This window comes from Oncorhynchus tshawytscha, linkage group LG02 (assembly GCF_018296145.1).
Source record: "Oncorhynchus tshawytscha isolate Ot180627B linkage group LG02, Otsh_v2.0, whole genome shotgun sequence".
Taxonomy (NCBI): Eukaryota; Metazoa; Chordata; class Actinopteri; order Salmoniformes; family Salmonidae; genus Oncorhynchus; species Oncorhynchus tshawytscha.
In genome coordinates, this window is record NC_056430.1 from 10020216 (window position 1) to 10039062 (window position 18847).

At 45.3% G+C, this 18847-nt stretch overlaps 1 protein-coding gene across 1 annotated transcript in view; it reads right to left on the bottom strand.

The window, feature by feature from the left end:
* LOC112264240 (zinc finger protein GLI1-like) overlaps positions 1-18847 on the bottom strand; it is a 162266-nt gene that overhangs the window by 11939 nt on the left and 131480 nt on the right. The window contains exons 2-14 of the mRNA XM_042330101.1: positions 18097-18220; positions 13155-13396; positions 11050-11139; positions 10548-10746; positions 8687-8834; positions 8331-8438; positions 7853-7990; positions 6060-6209; positions 2435-2599; positions 1832-2077; positions 1241-1553; positions 655-924; positions 14-270 (exon numbers count right to left, since the gene is read on the bottom strand). Coding sequence (XP_042186035.1) covers positions 14-270; positions 655-924; positions 1241-1553; positions 1832-2077; positions 2435-2599; positions 6060-6209; positions 7853-7990; positions 8331-8438; positions 8687-8834; positions 10548-10746; positions 11050-11139; positions 13155-13396; positions 18097-18167 — 2397 coding nt within the window. The 5' untranslated portion in view covers positions 18168-18220. The remainder of the gene's footprint in view (positions 1-13; positions 271-654; positions 925-1240; positions 1554-1831; positions 2078-2434; positions 2600-6059; positions 6210-7852; positions 7991-8330; positions 8439-8686; positions 8835-10547; positions 10747-11049; positions 11140-13154; positions 13397-18096; positions 18221-18847) is intronic.

Sequence of the window (18847 nt, forward strand, 5' to 3'; positions counted from 1 at the left end):
GACAAGTGTTCACCTGGTACTCGCTGAGGAAGCCTCCTCTCCTCCTGGCTGTTCCCGGTCCCTGCTCCATACTGGGTAGTGGGGTGGGGGGTGGGCCGTCAGTGGCTGCTGCGTACTTAGCCTTCAGGCTGTACTGCTGGGCTGGCGTTAGACTAGACATCTCTGGTAACCCTCCTCCTGCCCCTCCTACACCACGGCAGGGTCCTCCTCTGCAGCTGGTCTCAGGGGGGAGGGGGTCACCTCCTCCCTGGTCAGAACCCAGGAACCCTGCTGGATTTGTAAAAAAAAAAAACATGGTGGAAATATAATGCTTATAAACGATCAAAATAACGAGAGTCCCACACTCCATATATAAACTCCTAGTCATTTATTGGGTATTTACCAACGTTTCAGCATCACTGTGTCTTCTTCACACAAACCATGTTTTCCTGGGTATGCGCCAGCTAATGTTTTTTTTATTCAAATAGAATGCTTACACACATTTTACTATAAAATCAATTTTATTGTAATACTTTCACAAACATTATAAATGCGACTTCAGAGTGCATTTTTGTTGTTGCCCCTAAATACATTTAGGTTATCATGGCATGGAACATGTTAGAATTACAAACAGCATGTTTTAATTTTGTGTCAAATGTCTGGTAGGGGACCCACCTCCTCCTCCTCCCCCACCTCCCCCTCCTCCTAGCTGGGAGACCTCGCTGGAGCGTCGGCTGGAGAGGTAGGGGGAAACCATGGAGGAACGACGGCTCACTGTGTAGGCCGAGCTCATGCTGCTGGTGCCACTCCCCCTCCGGTCACTGATAGGACAGACCATGCCAGAGGATCCACTCCCCAGCTCGTGATTGGACAGTTCCATGACTCGGCGGTTGGAGAGGAGGGGCGAGGGAGAACACATCCCTCCCATCATCTCCCCTGGACCACCTGGAGGAACAAAGCAGGACTAGAACCATCATGTTAACAGTCTAGAGGGGGCACAGACAATACTACAACAGGGAAGAGAGCTATAATTATTTTAAAGTCAATATTATTTTTCTGTAATCTAGTGACACGTGTAAGATATGATCTTATCTTCGTACTGATTTTATCACAATGAGAATAATTTGTTTAATTTAAATTTAATTTAAACTCTTCAAAGGATGATCAAGATGAAAATATACATATTTTATCTAAAATCAAGTCAAATGTCTTCAGTCCAGTACCTGGCAGTTCCTTCCAATCTGTCAGTCAAGTTTAATACCTGTGAGTGCAGGCAGCTTGTTCCCCCCACCACAGCATCCGGGCAGAGTTGGTCTTCTGACCTGTTTCAGCTTCTCTATCTTCAGGTTCTCTAGTCTCTTCAGGGCATGTGCTGACATGCCCCCCATCCCTGCCCCGGAGCACCCCGCCTCGCAGCCTCCTCCTGCCCCTCCGTCCTCCAGAGCGGTCAGGTCCTCCAGACTGCCAGCTGCATTCAGGTTCATCTCCACACCGCTGTCGTTGTTGTTGGCGCTCCCCAGTGGAGAGCGCTCGCTACTGCAGGAAGACTGGCCACCCGGGCTGGGCTGGCTGGGCTGAGACTGGTCTGGAAGATGGGAGAAAAGAGAGAGAGAGAGAGAGAGAGACAGAGACAGAGAGAAACAACATGTCACTTAAAACCCCAATCCACACGTTTTACTGTCAAAAACAGCCCCACCACTTGTTTTTCTATTACGGCTGAGGGATGGGGCTAGAGAAATGTAACCACTCTCAAATTCATAGACTCATAGAATCCACAAAATCAACATGAAACCATATTCAAAGGAATACATTGTTTATTTACAAAGACATGGACTCTCTAGTCTAAACTCACCAGAGTGCTCTCAGGTGCCAGCAGTTTGCAGTCCTCCCTGTGTCCAGCCTCTTCTTTCTCCAGCAGCAGTTCACCACGCTGTCCACCAGGTGTCAGTGATGAGCCTGGCTGCCGAGGCCCAGTGTCTCCTCTATGCTTCTTGGTGATGTGAGCCTCAGGGCCGTGGACAGTCTTCACGTGCTTCCGCAGAGAGCTGGGGTCTGTGTAGCGCTTAGTACACCCAGAGATCTTACACACGTAAGGCTTCTGCAGAGGGACATGAGGACACAACACAGCACACATGAAGACACACGTCAGACGTTTTTTTTAAATTTAAAAGTGATTTTTCAAATGGTATTTCAGAAAACATTAGATACATCTGTGATTATAGATATCGATGTTATTCATATTTTGTAAATTGATTTAACCTTTATTTAACTAGGCAAGTCAGTTAAGAACAAATTGTGCGCCGCCCTGCAGGACTCCCAATCACGGCCGAGTGTAACTTAGCCTGGATACTGATAGATTATTCACTAGTTATTCATAACACAATTTAAATCTATAATTTGAGTGAACTTGAAGCAGGTGAGGAGTTAGTTAGTGTGATTGATTTACAGCGTGTACCTCGTTGGAGTGTGTACGGTTCTGGTGCTTGGCTCTGTCTGAGGCGTTGGAGAAGGCTTTGTTGCAGCCCTCGTGTTCACAGACGTATGGTTTCTCCCCCGTATGAGACCTCAGGTGGGTCTTCAGGTTCTCCAGGCGAGAGTAGGCCTTATTACAGCCCTCAAACTGAAACAACAGGCATCTCATTACAGACCTCAAACTGAAACAACAGAGAGTCGAGAGCCATGCATCCTCCGAAACACAACCCAACCTAGCCGCACTGCTTCTTGACACAACGCACGTCCAACCCAGCCGCACCAATGTGTTGGAGGAAGCACAGTACACCTGGTCAGCGTGGACTGCGTCCGGCCTGCCACAGGAGTCGCTGGTGCGCGATGAGACAAGGATATCCCTACCGGCCAAACCCTCCCTAACCTGGACGACGCTGGGCCAATTGTCAGTCGCCCCATGAGCCTCCTGGTCACGGCCTGCTTGAACCTAGAGTCTCGAGCTAGCACAGAATCACAGCTAGCACTGCGATGCAGTGCCTTAGACCACTGAGCCAACCGGGAGGCCCGATCACCACATTCTTTTGGAGAGATTGGAAACCCAAATTGGTCTACACGGACAAGTTCTGGCCTGGTTTAGATCTTATCCGTCGGAAAGATATCAGTTTGTCTCTGTAGATGGTTTGTCCTCTGAAAAAATCAACTGTAAATTTCAGTGTTCCTCAAGGCTCCATTTTAGGACCACTATTGTTTTCACTATATATTTTACCTCTTGGGGATGTCATTCGGAAACATAATGTTAACTTTCACTGCTATGCAGACAACACACAGCTGTACATTTCGATGAAACATGGTGAAGCCCCAAAATTGCCCTCCCTGGAAGCCTGTGTTTCAGACATAAGGAAGTGGATGGCTGCAAATGTTCTACTTTTAAACTGAGACAAAACAGAGATGCTTGTTCTTGGTCCCAAGAAACAAAGAGATCTTCTGTTGAATCTAACAATTAATCTTGATGGTTGTACAGTCGTCTCAAATAAAACTGTGAAGGACCTCGGCGTTACACTGGGCCCTGATCTTTCTTTTGACAAACATATCAAGACTGTTTCAAGGACAGCTTTTTTCCATCTACGTAACATTGCAAAAATCTGAAACTTTCTGTCCAAAAATGATGCAGAAAAATTCATCCATGCTTTTGTCACTTCTAGGTTAGACTACTGCAATGCTTTACTTTCCGGCTACCCGGATAAAGCACTAAATAAACGTCAGTTAGTGCTAAACACGGCTGCTAGAATCTTGCCTCTCTACACCGGCTTCGGGTAAAGCTAGGGCTGATTTCAAGGTTTTACTGCTAACCTACAAAGCATTACATGGGCTTGCTCCTACCTATCTCTCTGATTTGGTCCTGCCGTACATACCTACACGTACACTACGGTCACAAGACACAGGCCTCCTTACTGTCCCTAGAATTACAAAGAAAACAGCTGGAGGCTTTCTCCTATAGAGCTCCATTTTTATGGAATGGTCTGCCTATCCATGTGAGGGACACAGACTCGATCTCAAACTTTAAGTCTTTCTTGAAGACTCATCTCTTCAGTACGTCCTATGATTGAGTGTAGTCTGGCCCAGGAGTGTGAAGGTGAACGGAACGGCCCCCACCCAGGGTTCGTGCCGTTGGTGGTTGAATATATCCCTCTAGTGGTGTGGGGGCTGTGCTTTGGCAAAGTGGGTGGGGTTATATCCTGCCTGTTTGGCCCTGTCCGGGGGTATCGTCGGATGGGGCCACAATGTCTCTCGACCCCCCCTGTCTCAGCCTCCAGTAATTATGCTGAAATAGTTCATGTGTTGGGGGCCTAGTTCAATAGTTCATGTGTTGGGGGCCTAGGGTCAGTATGTTATATCTGGAGTATTTCTCCTGTCGTATCCGGTGTCCTGTGTGAATTTAAGTATTTTCTCTCTCTCTCTCTCTCTCTCTCTTCCTAGGTTATGGCCTTTCTAGGGAGTTTTTCCTAGCCACCGTGCTTCTACACCTGCATTGCTTGCTGTTTAGGGTTTTAGGCTGGGATTCTGTACAGCACTTTGTGACATCAGCTGATGTAAGAAGGGCTTTATAAATAAATGTGATTGATTGATCTCATTGCACTACTCAAACTGAAACAACAGGGATCTTATTACATACAGCCTTCCATCTGAAACAACAGGGATCTTATTACATACAGCCTTCCATCTGAAACAACAGGGATCTTATTACATACAGCCTTCCATCTGAAACAACAGGGATCTTATTACATACAGCCTTCCATCTGAAACAACAGGGATCTTATTACATACAGCCTTCCATCTGAAACAACAGGGATCTTATTACATACAGCCTTCCATCTGAAACAACAGGGATCTTATTACATACAGCCTTCCATCTGAAACAACAGGGATCTTATTACATACAGCCTTCCATCTGAAACAACAGGGATCTTATTACATACAGCCTTCCTTCTGAAACAACAGGGATCTTATTACATACAGCCTTCCATCTGAAACAACAGGGATCTTATTACATACAGCCTTCCATCTGAAACAACAGGGATCTTATTACATACAGCCTTCCATCTGAAACAACAGGGATCTTATTACATACAGCCTTCCATCTGAAACAACAGGGATCTTATTACATACAGCCTTCCATCTGAAACAACAGGGATCTTATTACATACAGCCTTCCATCTGAAACAACAGGGATCTTATTACATACAGCCTTCCTTCTGAAACAACAGGGATCTTATTACATACAGCCTTCCATCTGAAACAACAGGGATCTTATTACATACAGCCTTCCTTCTGAAAAACAACAGGGATCTTATTACATACAGCCTTCCATCTGAAACAACAGGGATCTTATTACATACAGCCTTCCTTCTGAAACAACAGGGATCTTATTACATACAGCCTTCCTTCTGAAACAACAGGGATCTTATTACATACAGCCTTCCTTCTGAAACAACAGGGATCTTATTACATACAGCCTTCCATCTGAAACAACAGGGATCTTATTACATACAGCCTTCCATCTGAAACAACAGGGATCTTATTACATACAGCCTTCCTTCTGAAACAACAGGGATCTTATTACATACAGCCTTCCATCTGAAACAACAGGGATCTTATTACATACAGCCTTCCTTCTGAAACAACAGGGATCTTATTACATACAGCCTTCCATCTGAAACAACAGGGATCTTATTACATACAGCCTTCCTTCTGAAACAACAGGGATCTTATTACATACAGCCTTCCATCTGAAACAACAGGGATCTTATTACACTCCTCAAACTGAAACAGATTCACAATGTTTTATAACACCCATCAAATTGAAACACTTGTACAAACATACATTATGTAGACTGAAAGCCAACATCTGATTCAATCAGTGTCAGGTAGAGAATCATCATGAAAGCCACATACATGCACTGTGAGTAAACTACCTGTACTGTACCCCTCTCTCTCTCTTAAACTGATCTTTGAAATGTCATTATTTGATGAATTAAAAATGTAATTCTAAACTGAATTAAAATTAATTTAACAATTCTTTTCAAAGGTCGGTTTGAGAGAGAGAGAGACCAGGCTACAGTAAGTAGCATACTCACAGTACACTTATGTGGTTTCTCTCCTGTGTGCCTACGCATGTGAACCACCAGCATGTACTGGGCTTTGAATGGTCTCTGCTCCCTGGAACACTCCTGCCAGTGGCACACAAACTCCTTCTTCTCTCCGTGGATGTGCTCATTGTTGATGTGCTGTGGAAGAGAGAGATATGTTAATGCCATGTCAAGAGTGTTCAGTCTTTACCAGAATGCTGTGTTATGTGTTCTCTAGACTAACTACTCTAGACTGAGAGTTAGAGACCACTACTCTAGACTGAGAGTTAGAGACCACTCCCCTAGACTGAGAGTTAGAGACCACTACTCTAGACTGAGAGTTAGAGACCACTACTCTAGACTGAGAGTTAGAGACCACTACTCTAGACTGAGAGTTAGAGACCACTCCCCTAGACTGAGAGTTAGAGACCACTACTCTAGACTGAGAGTTAGAGACCACTCCCCTAGACTGAGAGTTAGAGACCACTACTCTAGACTGAGAGTTAGAGACCACTCCCCTAGACTGAGAGTTAGAGACCACTACTCTAGACTGAGAGTTAGAGACCACTACCCTAGACTGAGAGTTAGAGAGCACTCCCCTAGACTGAGAGTTAGAGACCACTACTCTAGACTGAGAGTTAGAGACCACTCCCTAGACTGAGAGTTAGAGACCACTACTCTAGACTGAGAGTTAGAGACCACTACTCTAGACTGAGAGTTAGAGACCACTCCCCTAGACTGAGAGTTAGAGACCACTACTCTAGACTGAGAGTTAGAGACCACTACTCTAGACTGAGAGTTAAAGACCACTAATCTAGACTGAGAGTTAAAGACCACTAATCTAGACTGAGAGTTAAAGACCACTACTCTAGACTGAGAGATAGAGACCACTACTCTAGACTGAGAAATAGAGACCACTACTCTAGACTGAGAGTTGTCCCTATTCACGTGCACTAGCTTCTGTTGTCCCTATTCACGTGCACTAGCTGTTCCTGTCCCTATTTACGTGCACTAGCTTCTGCTGTCCCTATTCACGTGCACTAGCTGTTCATGTCCCTATTCACGTGCGCTTACTCCTCATGTCCCTATTCACGTGCACTAGCTCCTCCTGTCCCTATTCACGTACACTAGCTGCTCCTATCCCTAACGTACTCACGTGCACTAGCTGTTCCTGTCCCTAACGTACTCACGTGCACTAGCTGCTCCTGTCCCTAACGTACTCACGTGCACTAGCTTCTCCTGTCCCTAACGTACTCACGTTCACTAGCTGCTCCTGTCCCTAACGTACTCACGTTCACTAGCTGCTCCTGTCCCTAACGTACTCACGTTCACTAGCTGCTCCTGTCCCTAACGTACTCACGTGCACTAGCTGTTCCTGTCCCTAACGTACTCACGTGCACTAGCTGCTCCTGTCCCTAACGTACTCACGTGCACTAGCTGATCCTGTCCCTAACGTACTCACGTGCACTAGCTGATCCTGTCCCTAACGTACTCACGTGCACTAGCTGCTCCTGTCCCTAACGTACTCACGTGCACTAGCTGCTCCTGTCCCTAACATACTCACGTTCACTAGCTGCTCCTGTCCCTAACGTACTCACGTGCACTAGCTGTTCCTGTCCCTAACGTACTCACGCGCACTAGCTGCTCCTGTCCCTAACGTACTCACGTGCACTAGCTGCTCCTGTCCCTAACGTACTCACGTGCACTAGCTGCTCCTGTCCCTAACGTACTCACGTGCACTAGCTGCTCCTGTCCCTAACGTACTCACGTGCACTAGCTTCTCCTGTCCCTAACGTACTCACGTGCACTAGCTGCTCCTGCGTGTCAAACTCCTTGCTGCAGCTCTCCCAGTGGCAGTTGGTCTCATAGATGACCTCTGGCTCCGGTTTCTCCTCCCTATCCAGATCCTCCCGGCAGTCCAGCAGACCCAGCAGAGGATCCTGGGTACAGGTCAAGAGGTCAGGGTTCAACAACACCAGGACGTTCATGGTACTCACATGGCATTACATCAAGTAATGTATGGGTAGCAGTTGTTAAAACACCATAACATGCACACACACCATCTCTGTCTCTCACAATGACCATCTCTCACACAGAAATCGTTAGCAAAACTAAACTATGTTTAAAGTTGTGATTGAGAGTTGAGTATGTAGTGTTGTTATGTGTGTGTTATGTGTGGTTGAGGGTGTGTGTTTGTGTGTGTCTGAGTGTGTAGTGTTACCCGTGGTTGTGTGTGGTGTGTGTGTGCTGTGTGGTTGAGCGTGTAGTGTAATTTGTTACCTGTGTGCCAGTGGAAGAAGGGCTGGCCATGTCTCCCTCGGATCTCTCCTCCAGACACTTAATATTGATCCCATCCATCACATTGCCCAGTCCGGGTTCTGTCTTCAGCTACACAGCAACACAGACCAAGTCCGAATTACACTCTGTCACATCCATGGTACGTTAGAATGGCTGGTAAACACCATTCACACTGGCCTGCACCTCCTATTTCTACAGCTACACACAAAAAACATGTCAGGACTATTCAACTTACATACTGTAGTTGTTTTAGAATGTCTTTCTGTTTCTCTGCACGACTTGTCTTTATCAGGTGGAGCCCGTAGCAGGTGTCTCAAGACAATCATAAATAGTCTTACGTGTCCATGTTTGGGTGGGTGGAGTCGGGGGTTGTGTGGGGGTATTCTGGTGGGAGGGGCATGGCAGGGTCCCGGGGTGTGTCCACCGTACATTGAGCCTTGTTGTCTAGACTGGTAGTTCATGGAGTTGGAGAGACCCATAGAAGGACTGCCATACAGGAGACAAGACATATGGCTATTATAGACAGATCACAGATTACTGATAAACATTCAACTGAATGGGGAATGATTATAAACAATCATCTTGATGTCTATGGATATAACACTGCCCACATAGAATAAAGCTGATGATAGCTGATGAATTTCCAGATGACTCACATTTCAATGCAAAGCGACTATGAAGCCAAAGAGTATGTCTATTATTGACTTCTATTGTGTTCCAGTTCTATAGGAAATGTTCTGGAGATCTGACCTCATGGCAACAACAGACTGTTGGGTCTGTAGTACAGTACAGTACAGTACATTATAGCACATTACAGTACAGTATAGTACAGTACAGTACAGCATAGCGCATTACAGTTCAGTACAGTACAGTATAGTATGGTACAGTACAGTATGGTATAGTACAGTATAGCACATTACAGTACAGTATCGTACAGCATAGCGCATTACAGTACAGTATAGTATAGTACAGTATAGTACAGTACAGTTCAGTACAGTACAGTATAGTATAGTATGGTACAGTACAGTATGGTATAGTACAGTATAGCACATTACAGTACAGTATCGTACAGTACAGTATAGTATAGTATAGTACAGTATAGTATGGTACAGTATAGTACAGTATAGTATAGTACAGTACAGTATAGCGCATTACAGTACAGTATAGTACAGTAAAGTATAGCACAGTATAGTACAGTATAGTACAATATAGTACAGTATAGTACAGTACAGTATAGTACAGTATAGCACATTACAGTAGAGTATAGTACAGCACAACAAAGTACAGTACAACAAAGTACAGTATAGTGTAATACAGTACAGTGTAGTACAGTACAGTATAGTACAGTACAACAAAGTACAGTATAGTGTAATACAGTACAGTGTAGTACAGTACAGTATAGTACAGTACAACAAAGTACAGTATAGTGTAATACAGTACAGTATAGTACAGTACAGTACAGCACAGTATAGTACAGTACAACAAAGTAGAGTACAATACAGTACAGTATAGTACAAAATAGTATAGTACAGTACAGTATTGTATAGTACAGCATAGTGCAGCAGAGTATAGTACAGTATAGTACGGTATAGTACATTATAGTCCAGTACAGTATAGTATAGTACAGTGTACTATAGTTTAGTATAGTGTAAGGCTCTAACCTCATGGCACCAACAGACAGATGTCCATAGGAGTTGGCTCCATTGGGTCTGTAGTACAGTACAGTATAGTACAGTACAACACAATTCAGTATAGTACAATACAGTACAGTGTAGTGCAGTATAGTATAGTACAGTATAGTATATTATAGTACAGTATAGTATAGTACAGTAGAGTACAGTATATTATAGTACATTATAATATAGTATAGTACAGTATAGTATAATATAGTATAGTACAGTCTAGTATAGTACAGTATGGTATAGAACAATATAGTACAGTATATTATAGTACAGTATAGTATGGTACAGTATACTATAGTATAGTACAGTATAGTATAGTATGGTATAGAACAGTATAGTACATTATAGTATACTATAGTATAGTACAGTATATCATAGTACAGTATAGTATAGTATAATATAGTATGGTAACGTATAATATCGTATAGTGCAGTATAGTACAGTATAGTATGGTAACGTATAATATAGTATAGTACAGTACAGTGTACTATAGTTTAGTATAGTGTAAGGCTCTAACCTCATAGCACCAACAGACAGATGTCCATAGGAGGAGCCTCCATTTGGTCCACATCGTGAGTTGACAAATGCCACCAGTGAGTTAGGAGAGGTCCTGATGACCGTGTGGAGGTCCATGCTGGCGTCCGACAGAGGAGAGATGGACAGAGCACGCTTCTTACTCAGCTTCAGCATGGAGCGAGGCGTGGAGAACCGTGAACCTGAGGAAGAGAAAGGAGGGAGATGGGTTGGGGGTAGAAAGGAGCAAGAAGGGGGGGAGAGAGAGTGGGGGATTGGGGGATTGGGGGAGACAGGAGAAAGGAGCCAGGAGCAAGAAGGGGAGAGGGGGTTGGGGAGTGGGGAACAGGGAGGGGGTAGAGAGGGGGAGGGACAGGTAGCAGAGAGAGAGAGGGGATTGCAACGGAAAACATTTTTAAACCAAATTTGCAAGTCCAGGTTAGTCCCTCCCTGTTTCAGTTTTTCTTCCATTTGGTGCCTTAATGAACACCATCTTATTTTCTTACCGCCTCCCATGTGGTCTGATCCGTGGCCGTGGGGGAAGCCATAGTGGGATGACATGAGGTTGTTCTGACAGTAGGGGGTGCTGTTTCCACCTGGACAAACACACAGAAGGAGAATAATCACATTATTACTGGCTTAAGGGACATGGCCATTCTGACTACTTTAGGGACATGGCCGTTCTGACTGCTTTAGGACATGGCCATTCTGACTGCTTAAGGGACATGGCCATTTTGACTACTTTAGGACATGGCCGTTCTGACTGCTTAAGGGACATGGCCATTCTGACTACTTTAGGACATGGCCATTCTGACTACTTTAGGACATGGCAGTTCTGACTGCTTAAGGGACATGGCCATTCTGACTACTTTAGGACATGGCAGTTCTGACTGCTTAAGGGACATGGCCGTTCTGACTACTTTAGGACATGGCCATTCTGACTACTTTAGGACATGGCCATTCTGACTACTTTAGGACATGGACATTCTGACTACTTTAGGACATGGCAGTTCTGACTGCTTAAGGGACATGGCCGTTCTGACTACTTTAGGACATGGCCATTCTGACTACTTTAGGACATGGCCATTCTGACTACTTTAGGACATGGCCATTCTGACTGCTTTAGGGACATGGCCGTTCTGACTACTTTAGGACATGGCCGTTCTGACTACTTTAGGACATGGCCATTCTGACTGCTTTAGGGACATGGCCATTCTGACTACTTTAGGACATGGCGATTCTGACTACTTTAGGACATGGCCATTCTGACTGCTTTAGGGACATGGCCGTTCTGACTACTTTAGGACATGGCCGTTCTGACTACTTTAGGACATGGCCATTCTGACTACATTAGGACATGGCCATTCTGACTGCTTTAGGGACATGGCCATTCTGACTACTTTAGGACATGGCCGTTCTGACTACTTTAGGACATGGTAATTCTGAATGCTTAAGGGACATGGCCGTTCTGACTACTTTAGGACATGGCCATTCTGACTACAGTAGGACATGGCCGTTCTGACTACTTTAGGACATGGCCATTCTGACTACATTAGGACATGGCAATTCTTTCTTTCTTTCTCTCTCTCGGAGGACCTGAGCCCTAGGACCAAGCCTCAGGACTACCTGGCCTGATGACTCCTTGTTGTCCCCAGTCCACCTGGCTGTGCTGCTGCTCCAGTTTCAACTGTTCTGCCTGCGGCTATGGAACCCTGACCTGTTCACTGGACATGCTACCTGTCCCAGACCTGCTGTTTTCAACTCTGTAGAGACAGCAGGAGTTGTAGAGATACTCTCAATGATGGGCTATGAAAAGCCAACTGACATTTACTCCCGAGGTGCTGACTTGCTGCACCCTCGACAACCACTCTGATTATTATTATTTGACCCTGCTGGTCATCTATGAACATTTGAACATCTTGGCCATGTTCTGTTATAATCTCCACCCGGCACACCCAGAAGAGGACTGGCCACCCCACATAGCCTGGTTCCTCTCTAGGTTTCTTCCTAGGTTTTGGCCTTTCTAGGGAGTTTTTCCTAGCCACCGTGCTTCTACACCTGCATTGCTTGCTGTTTGGGGTTTTAGGCTGGGTCTCTGTACAGCACTTTGATATATCAGCTGATGTACGAAGGGCTTTATAAATACATTTGATTGATTGATTGATTTTAGTGACTAACATTGATGTTTAATATGAGGATTTTAGCATGAAATATCCTTATTCATTTTTTAAAAACTATGTCAATATCTATTTGTTGTCAATGTTTTTGCGTCAAACTGGTGGCAGTTGTGAAAAAAGTCAATAGCTGGACGAGTTGTAAGTCATTGAAAATAATGCCATTGTTGATTAGATGCATTTTCCATTCATTAGTCTGTTTTCTCTTAAACCAAATGGGCCATCTATTAGAAACTCCTGGACAATATGGACACAGATATAATAAATTAATACTATATATGAATTTTAAAAAATAAGTTATTTAAGTATAAATTACAAAAGCGACAATAGATTTGCCATAGATTTTCTGTTAATTACCAAAATTCCTGAAGATTTTGGTAACTTTGGTAAATTACCAGTAGCTTTGCAACCATGGAATTAATAAAGGACTGGCTCACCATCGGAGAACTGATTCATGCCACGGTGTCCCATCATGCTGTGCAGTGGGGGGGCCAGAGGGGGCCGCATGTACTGGTCCATGGGGTTGACCCCAGAGTTAGGGTTGGTCCTGGGATTAGGGATCATGGGGTTAGGGGTCATAGGGTTGTACATGTTCCTGCAGTCCGTAGGCTGGCCGTTGTGGAGTGGAGCACGGAGCGATGACACATCACTGTAGGGTGACCTTCCTGATGGAGTAAGACTAGACACGCAGTATACAGACACACAGAGACATGCAGTACACAGACACACAGAGACACACAGAGACATACAGTATACAGACACACAAAGACACACAGAGACATACAGTATACAGACACACAGTATATAGACACACAGAGACACACACATACACACAGAGACATACAGTATACAGACACACAGTATACAGACACACAGAGACACACAGTATACAGACACACAGTATACAGACACACATAGCGACACACAGAGACACACAGAGACATACAGTACACAGACACACAGAGACACGCAGTATATAGACACACAGTGACACACAGAGACATACAGTATACATACACACAGAGACACACAGTATACAGACACACAGACACACAGAGACATACAGTACACAGACACACAGAGACACACAGTATATAGACACACAGTATATAGACACACAGAGACACAGACACACACAGTATACAGACACACAGAGACACACAGTATACAGACACACAGAGACACACAGAGACAAACAGAGACACACAGAGAAACAGAGACATGCAGAGACACACAGAGACAAACAGAGACAAACAGAGACACACAGAGACACACAGAGACACGCAGAGACACACAGAGACACACAGCGAGATAAAGATATCAGGACAAGACAGTGCAGTTACACAACCAACTACGAGAGAGGGAGAGGGATAGAGAGAGAGTTAGAGGGATAGATAGAGAGAGGGACAGAGAGAGGTAGAGAGAGGGTGAAAGAGATAGAGGGAGGTTACCCTGCACTCAGTCAGACAGAGAGGGAGAGAGGGAGTGAAAGGGACCAATGGGGAGGGAGACAGAGAGAGTGACATTGACCTCATCCCGTCAGTAGAGGATGCCTGGTTATTATTTAAAAGTGCTTCCCTCACCATTTTAAATAAGCTCCATTCAAAAAAATGTAGAAGCAGAAACAGATATAGCCCTTGGTTCTCTCCAGACCTGACTGCCCTTAACCAACACATAAACACCCTGTGGTGTTCTGCATTAGCATCGAGCAGCTCCTGTGATATGTAACTTTTCAGGGAAGTTAGAAACAAATATACACTGGCAGTTAGGACAGCCAAGGTTAGCTTTTTCAAGCAGAAATTCTGGGACAAATCCATGAAGAATAAGAGCACCTCCTCCCAGCTGCCCACTGCACCGAGGCTAGGAAACACTGTCACTACCGATAAATCCACTATAATTGAGAATTTCAATAAGCATTTTTCTACGGCTGGCCATGCTTCCCACCTGGCTATCCCTACCCCGGTCAACTACCCGGCACCCCCCACAGCAACTCACCCAAGCCTCCCCCATTTCTCCTTCACCCAAATCCAGATAGCTGATATTCTGAAAGAGCTGCAAAATCTGGACCCCTACAAATCAGCTGACTTGGGCCCTCTCTTTCTAAAATTATCTGCCAAAATTGTTGCAACACCTATTACTAGCCTGTTCAACCTATCTTTCTTATCGTCTGAGATTCACAAAGATTGGAAAGCTGCCGCGGGCATCCCCCTCTTCGAAGGGGGAGACACTCTAGACCCAAACTGCTACAGACCTATATCCATCCTGCCCTGCCTTTCTAAGGTCTTCGAAAGCCAAGTCAACAAACAGATTACCGATCATTTCGAACCCCACTGTACCTTCTCCGCTATGCAATCTGGTTTCAGAGCTGGTCATGGGTGTACCTCAGCCACGCTCAAGGTCCTAAATGATATCTTAACCGCCATCGATAAGAAACAATACTGTGCAGTCGTATTCATTGACCGGGCCAAGGCTTTCGACTCTGTCAATCACCACATCCTCATCGGCAGACTCAACAGCCTTGGTTTCTCAAATGATTGCCTCGCCTGGTTCACTAACTACTTCTCTGATAGAGTTCAGTGTGTCAAATCGGAGGGTCTGTTGTCTGGACCTCTGACAGTCTCTATAGGGGTGCCACAGGGTTTAATTCTCAGGCCGACTCTCTGTATACATCAATGATGTCGATCTTGCTGCTGGTGATTCTCTGATCCACCTCTACGCAGACGACACCATTCTGTATACTTCTGGCCCTTCTTTGGACACTGTGTTAACTAACCTCCAGATGAGCTTCAATGCCACACAACTCTCCTTCCGTGGCCTCCAACTGCTCTTAAATGCAAGTAAAACTAAATGCATGCTTTTCAACCGATCGCTGCCCGCACCTGCCCGCCCGCCCGCCCAGCATCACTACTCTGGACGGCTCTGACTCAAAATATGTGGACAACTACAAATACCTAGGTGTCTGGTTAGACTGTAAACTCTCCTTCCAGACTCACATTAAACATCTCCAATCCAAAATTAAATCGAGAATCGGCTTCCTATTTCGCAACAAATCATCCTTCACTCATGCTGCCAAACATACCCTCGTAAAACTGACCATCCTACCGATCCTCGACTTCGGCAATGTCATTTGCAAAATAGCCTCCAACACTCTACTCAACAAATTGGATGCAGTCTATCACAGTGCCATCCGTTTTGTCACCAAAGCGCCATACACTACCCACCACTGCGACCTGTACTCTCTCGTTGTCTGGCCCTCGCTTAATACTCGTCGCCAAACCCACTGGCTCCAGGTCATCTACAAGTCTCTGCTAGGTAAAGCCCCACCTTATCTCAGCTCACTGGTCACTATAGCAGCACCCACACGTAGCACGCGCTCCAGCAGGTATATCTCACTGGTCATCCCCAAAGCCAATTTCCTCCTTTGGCCACCTTTCCTTCCAGTTCTCTGCTGCCAATGACTGGAACGAACTGCAAAAATCACTGAAGCTGGAGACTCTTACCTCCCTCACTAGCTTTAAGCACCAACTGTCAGAGCAGCTCACAGATCACTGCACCTGTACATAGCCCATCTGTAAATAGCCCATCCAACTACCTCATCCCCACACTGTATTTATTTATGTATCTTTCTCCTTTGCACCCCAGTATCTCTACCTGCACATTCATCACTCCAGTGTTGGTATATTGTAATTACGTCGCTACCATGGCCTATTTATTGCCTTACCTCCCTTATCTCACCTCATTTGCACTCAATGTATAACGATTTTTCTATTGTATTACTGACTGTATGTTTGTTTTACTCCATGTGTAACTCTGTGTTGTTGTATGTGTCGAACTGCTTTGCTTTATCTTGACCAGGTTGCAATTGTAAATGAGAACTTGTTCTCAACTTGCCTACCTGGTTAAATAAAGGTGAAATAAAATGTCAAATTTAAAAAGATGCAGAGAGAAACAGAGGAAGAAAGAACAGACGGATAGTTTGACAACTACTTCTGAACAGTAAACAAGCATGTTGGTTGACTATCCAGCACAGGATTTCATCTGTGTTTTTCCTTCACCAGCAGGTGGCGCTGCACTCTTATTCAAAGTAATGTTGTTATAGAGCCATTGACACTAACTGTTTTTTCATTTAGAAACTGAACAGACCAGGGAAGCCTAGTAGCAATGTTCTCATACATTTAACGTTTACTCTCTCTCTCTCCTCTGTCTCTCTCTCTCCTCTGTCTCTCTCTGTCTCGCTCTCTCTTGCTCTCTTTCTCCCTCTTTGTCTCTCACTCTCTCTCCCTCCCTATCTCTATCTCCCTCTGCACTCTTCCCCCTCTCCTTCTCTCTCTCTCTATCTCCCTCTGCACTCTTCCCCCTCTCCTTCTCTCTCTCTCCCTCTCCACTCTTCCCCCTCCTCCTCTCTCTCTCTCCTCCCTGCCCCCTCTCTCTGCCTCTCTCTCTCCCCCCTCTCACTCCCTCTCTCCCTCTCACTCTCTCTTCATTCATTCCTGTACCTTCTAAGTCTCCCTTTCAGCTCTCTAATTCTTTCTCTACGATGTGTATTCCTCCACGCAGGAGCTTAGGCTGCTCCTCTCTGTCTAATCTACTATGGTGGGTTTCCCCCCTCCGTCTCTTTCTGCCTCTCGCTTTCTCTCTCTGCCTCTCGCTTTCTCTCTCTGCCTCTCGCTTTCTCTCTCTGCCTCTCACTTTCTCTCTCTCTCTCCCTCTCTCTTTATCCTGTCTTTCTCACCCCCTCCTCTCTCTCCCCTTTCTCTCACTCTTTTCCTCCCTCAATTCTTTCACATTTCTCCCTCTGTTATTCTCACCCCATCTCCCTTCACTCCCCTTTCTTTCTCCCTCCCTATCTCTCTCTCACCCCCCCTCTCTCCCTCCCTCTAGCAGGGTAACCTGAGCAGAGTACAGGCGGGCGGTAGGGCGGGCAGTCATGCAGAGCTCAGCCGGGTCTGGCTGGCCTGTAATTAGCAGCTGTCAGAGAGAGAGAGAGAGAGAGACTGCCTCGCCCGCTCACCTCGCAACCTGGGTGGTATAGGGGGAGAGGAGGGGAAGAGGAGGGGGAGGAAGGGGGAGGAGAGAGGGAGGGGGAGGAAAGAGGGGCAGAGCTCAGCTAACTCTCTCCACAACAATTGCTCCAGGACCTGGCCTTTTAGGCTTTTAGCTACTCTGAAAATGCTGGTTGTCTCTGGACTAGACAAGTCATCAGATCATTTTTTATTGGGTTTGGAGAGACAAGAATGAATCATTCAAGTCTGTCTGTTAGTGTCTTTATAGTATTTTGTGACAGACTGTTCAAAAAACAATTTAACATGATATTCCAACAGGTAGGAGAGAAGGAGTGGTGTTGTTGTTGTTGTCGTTGTTGTTGTTGTGTTGTCTTACCCTCTGGGCGGCTGGTTGGGTGTAGACTCATAATGATACAGCCTCTGATGTGGCTGCATGTCCACTGGCATTGGGGCTCTGCTCGGTTACAGGGCAGGACAAGACAGCCAGCAGCCTTTACGCCCTGAGGAGAGAAACACAATAAGAAGCACCGTTAGGAGACAGAACCACAATAAGAACTATTAGAATTCAGAATTAGAACCACCGTAAGGAAAACCGATAGGAAACACAATAAGAACTATTAGAATTCAGAATTAGAACCGTAAGGAAAACCGATTGGAAACACAATAAGAACTATTAGAATTCAGAATTAGAACCACCGTAAGGAAAACCAATGACAGAAAATCATAATAATAGAACTGTTAGGAGACAGAACCACAATAATAGCTTAGTACCTAGAATTACAATTATATCACAGGAGGTTGGTGGCACCTTAAAGGGGGAGGATGGGCTTGTGGTAATGACTGGAGAGGAATCAGTGGAATGGTATCAAATACATCAAACACATGGTCTCCAGGTGTGAGACATTCCATTTGTCCTGTTCCGGCCATTATTATGAGCCGTCCTCCTCTCAGCAGCCTCCTCTGATTTAGATACACCATTCAGGATCAGATACCGTCTGAAGACTTGGAGAGGCACACACACACACACACAAACACGCACGCACGCACACACACACACGCACACACACACACGCACGCACACACACACGCACACACACACACACACACGCACGCACGCACGCACGCAC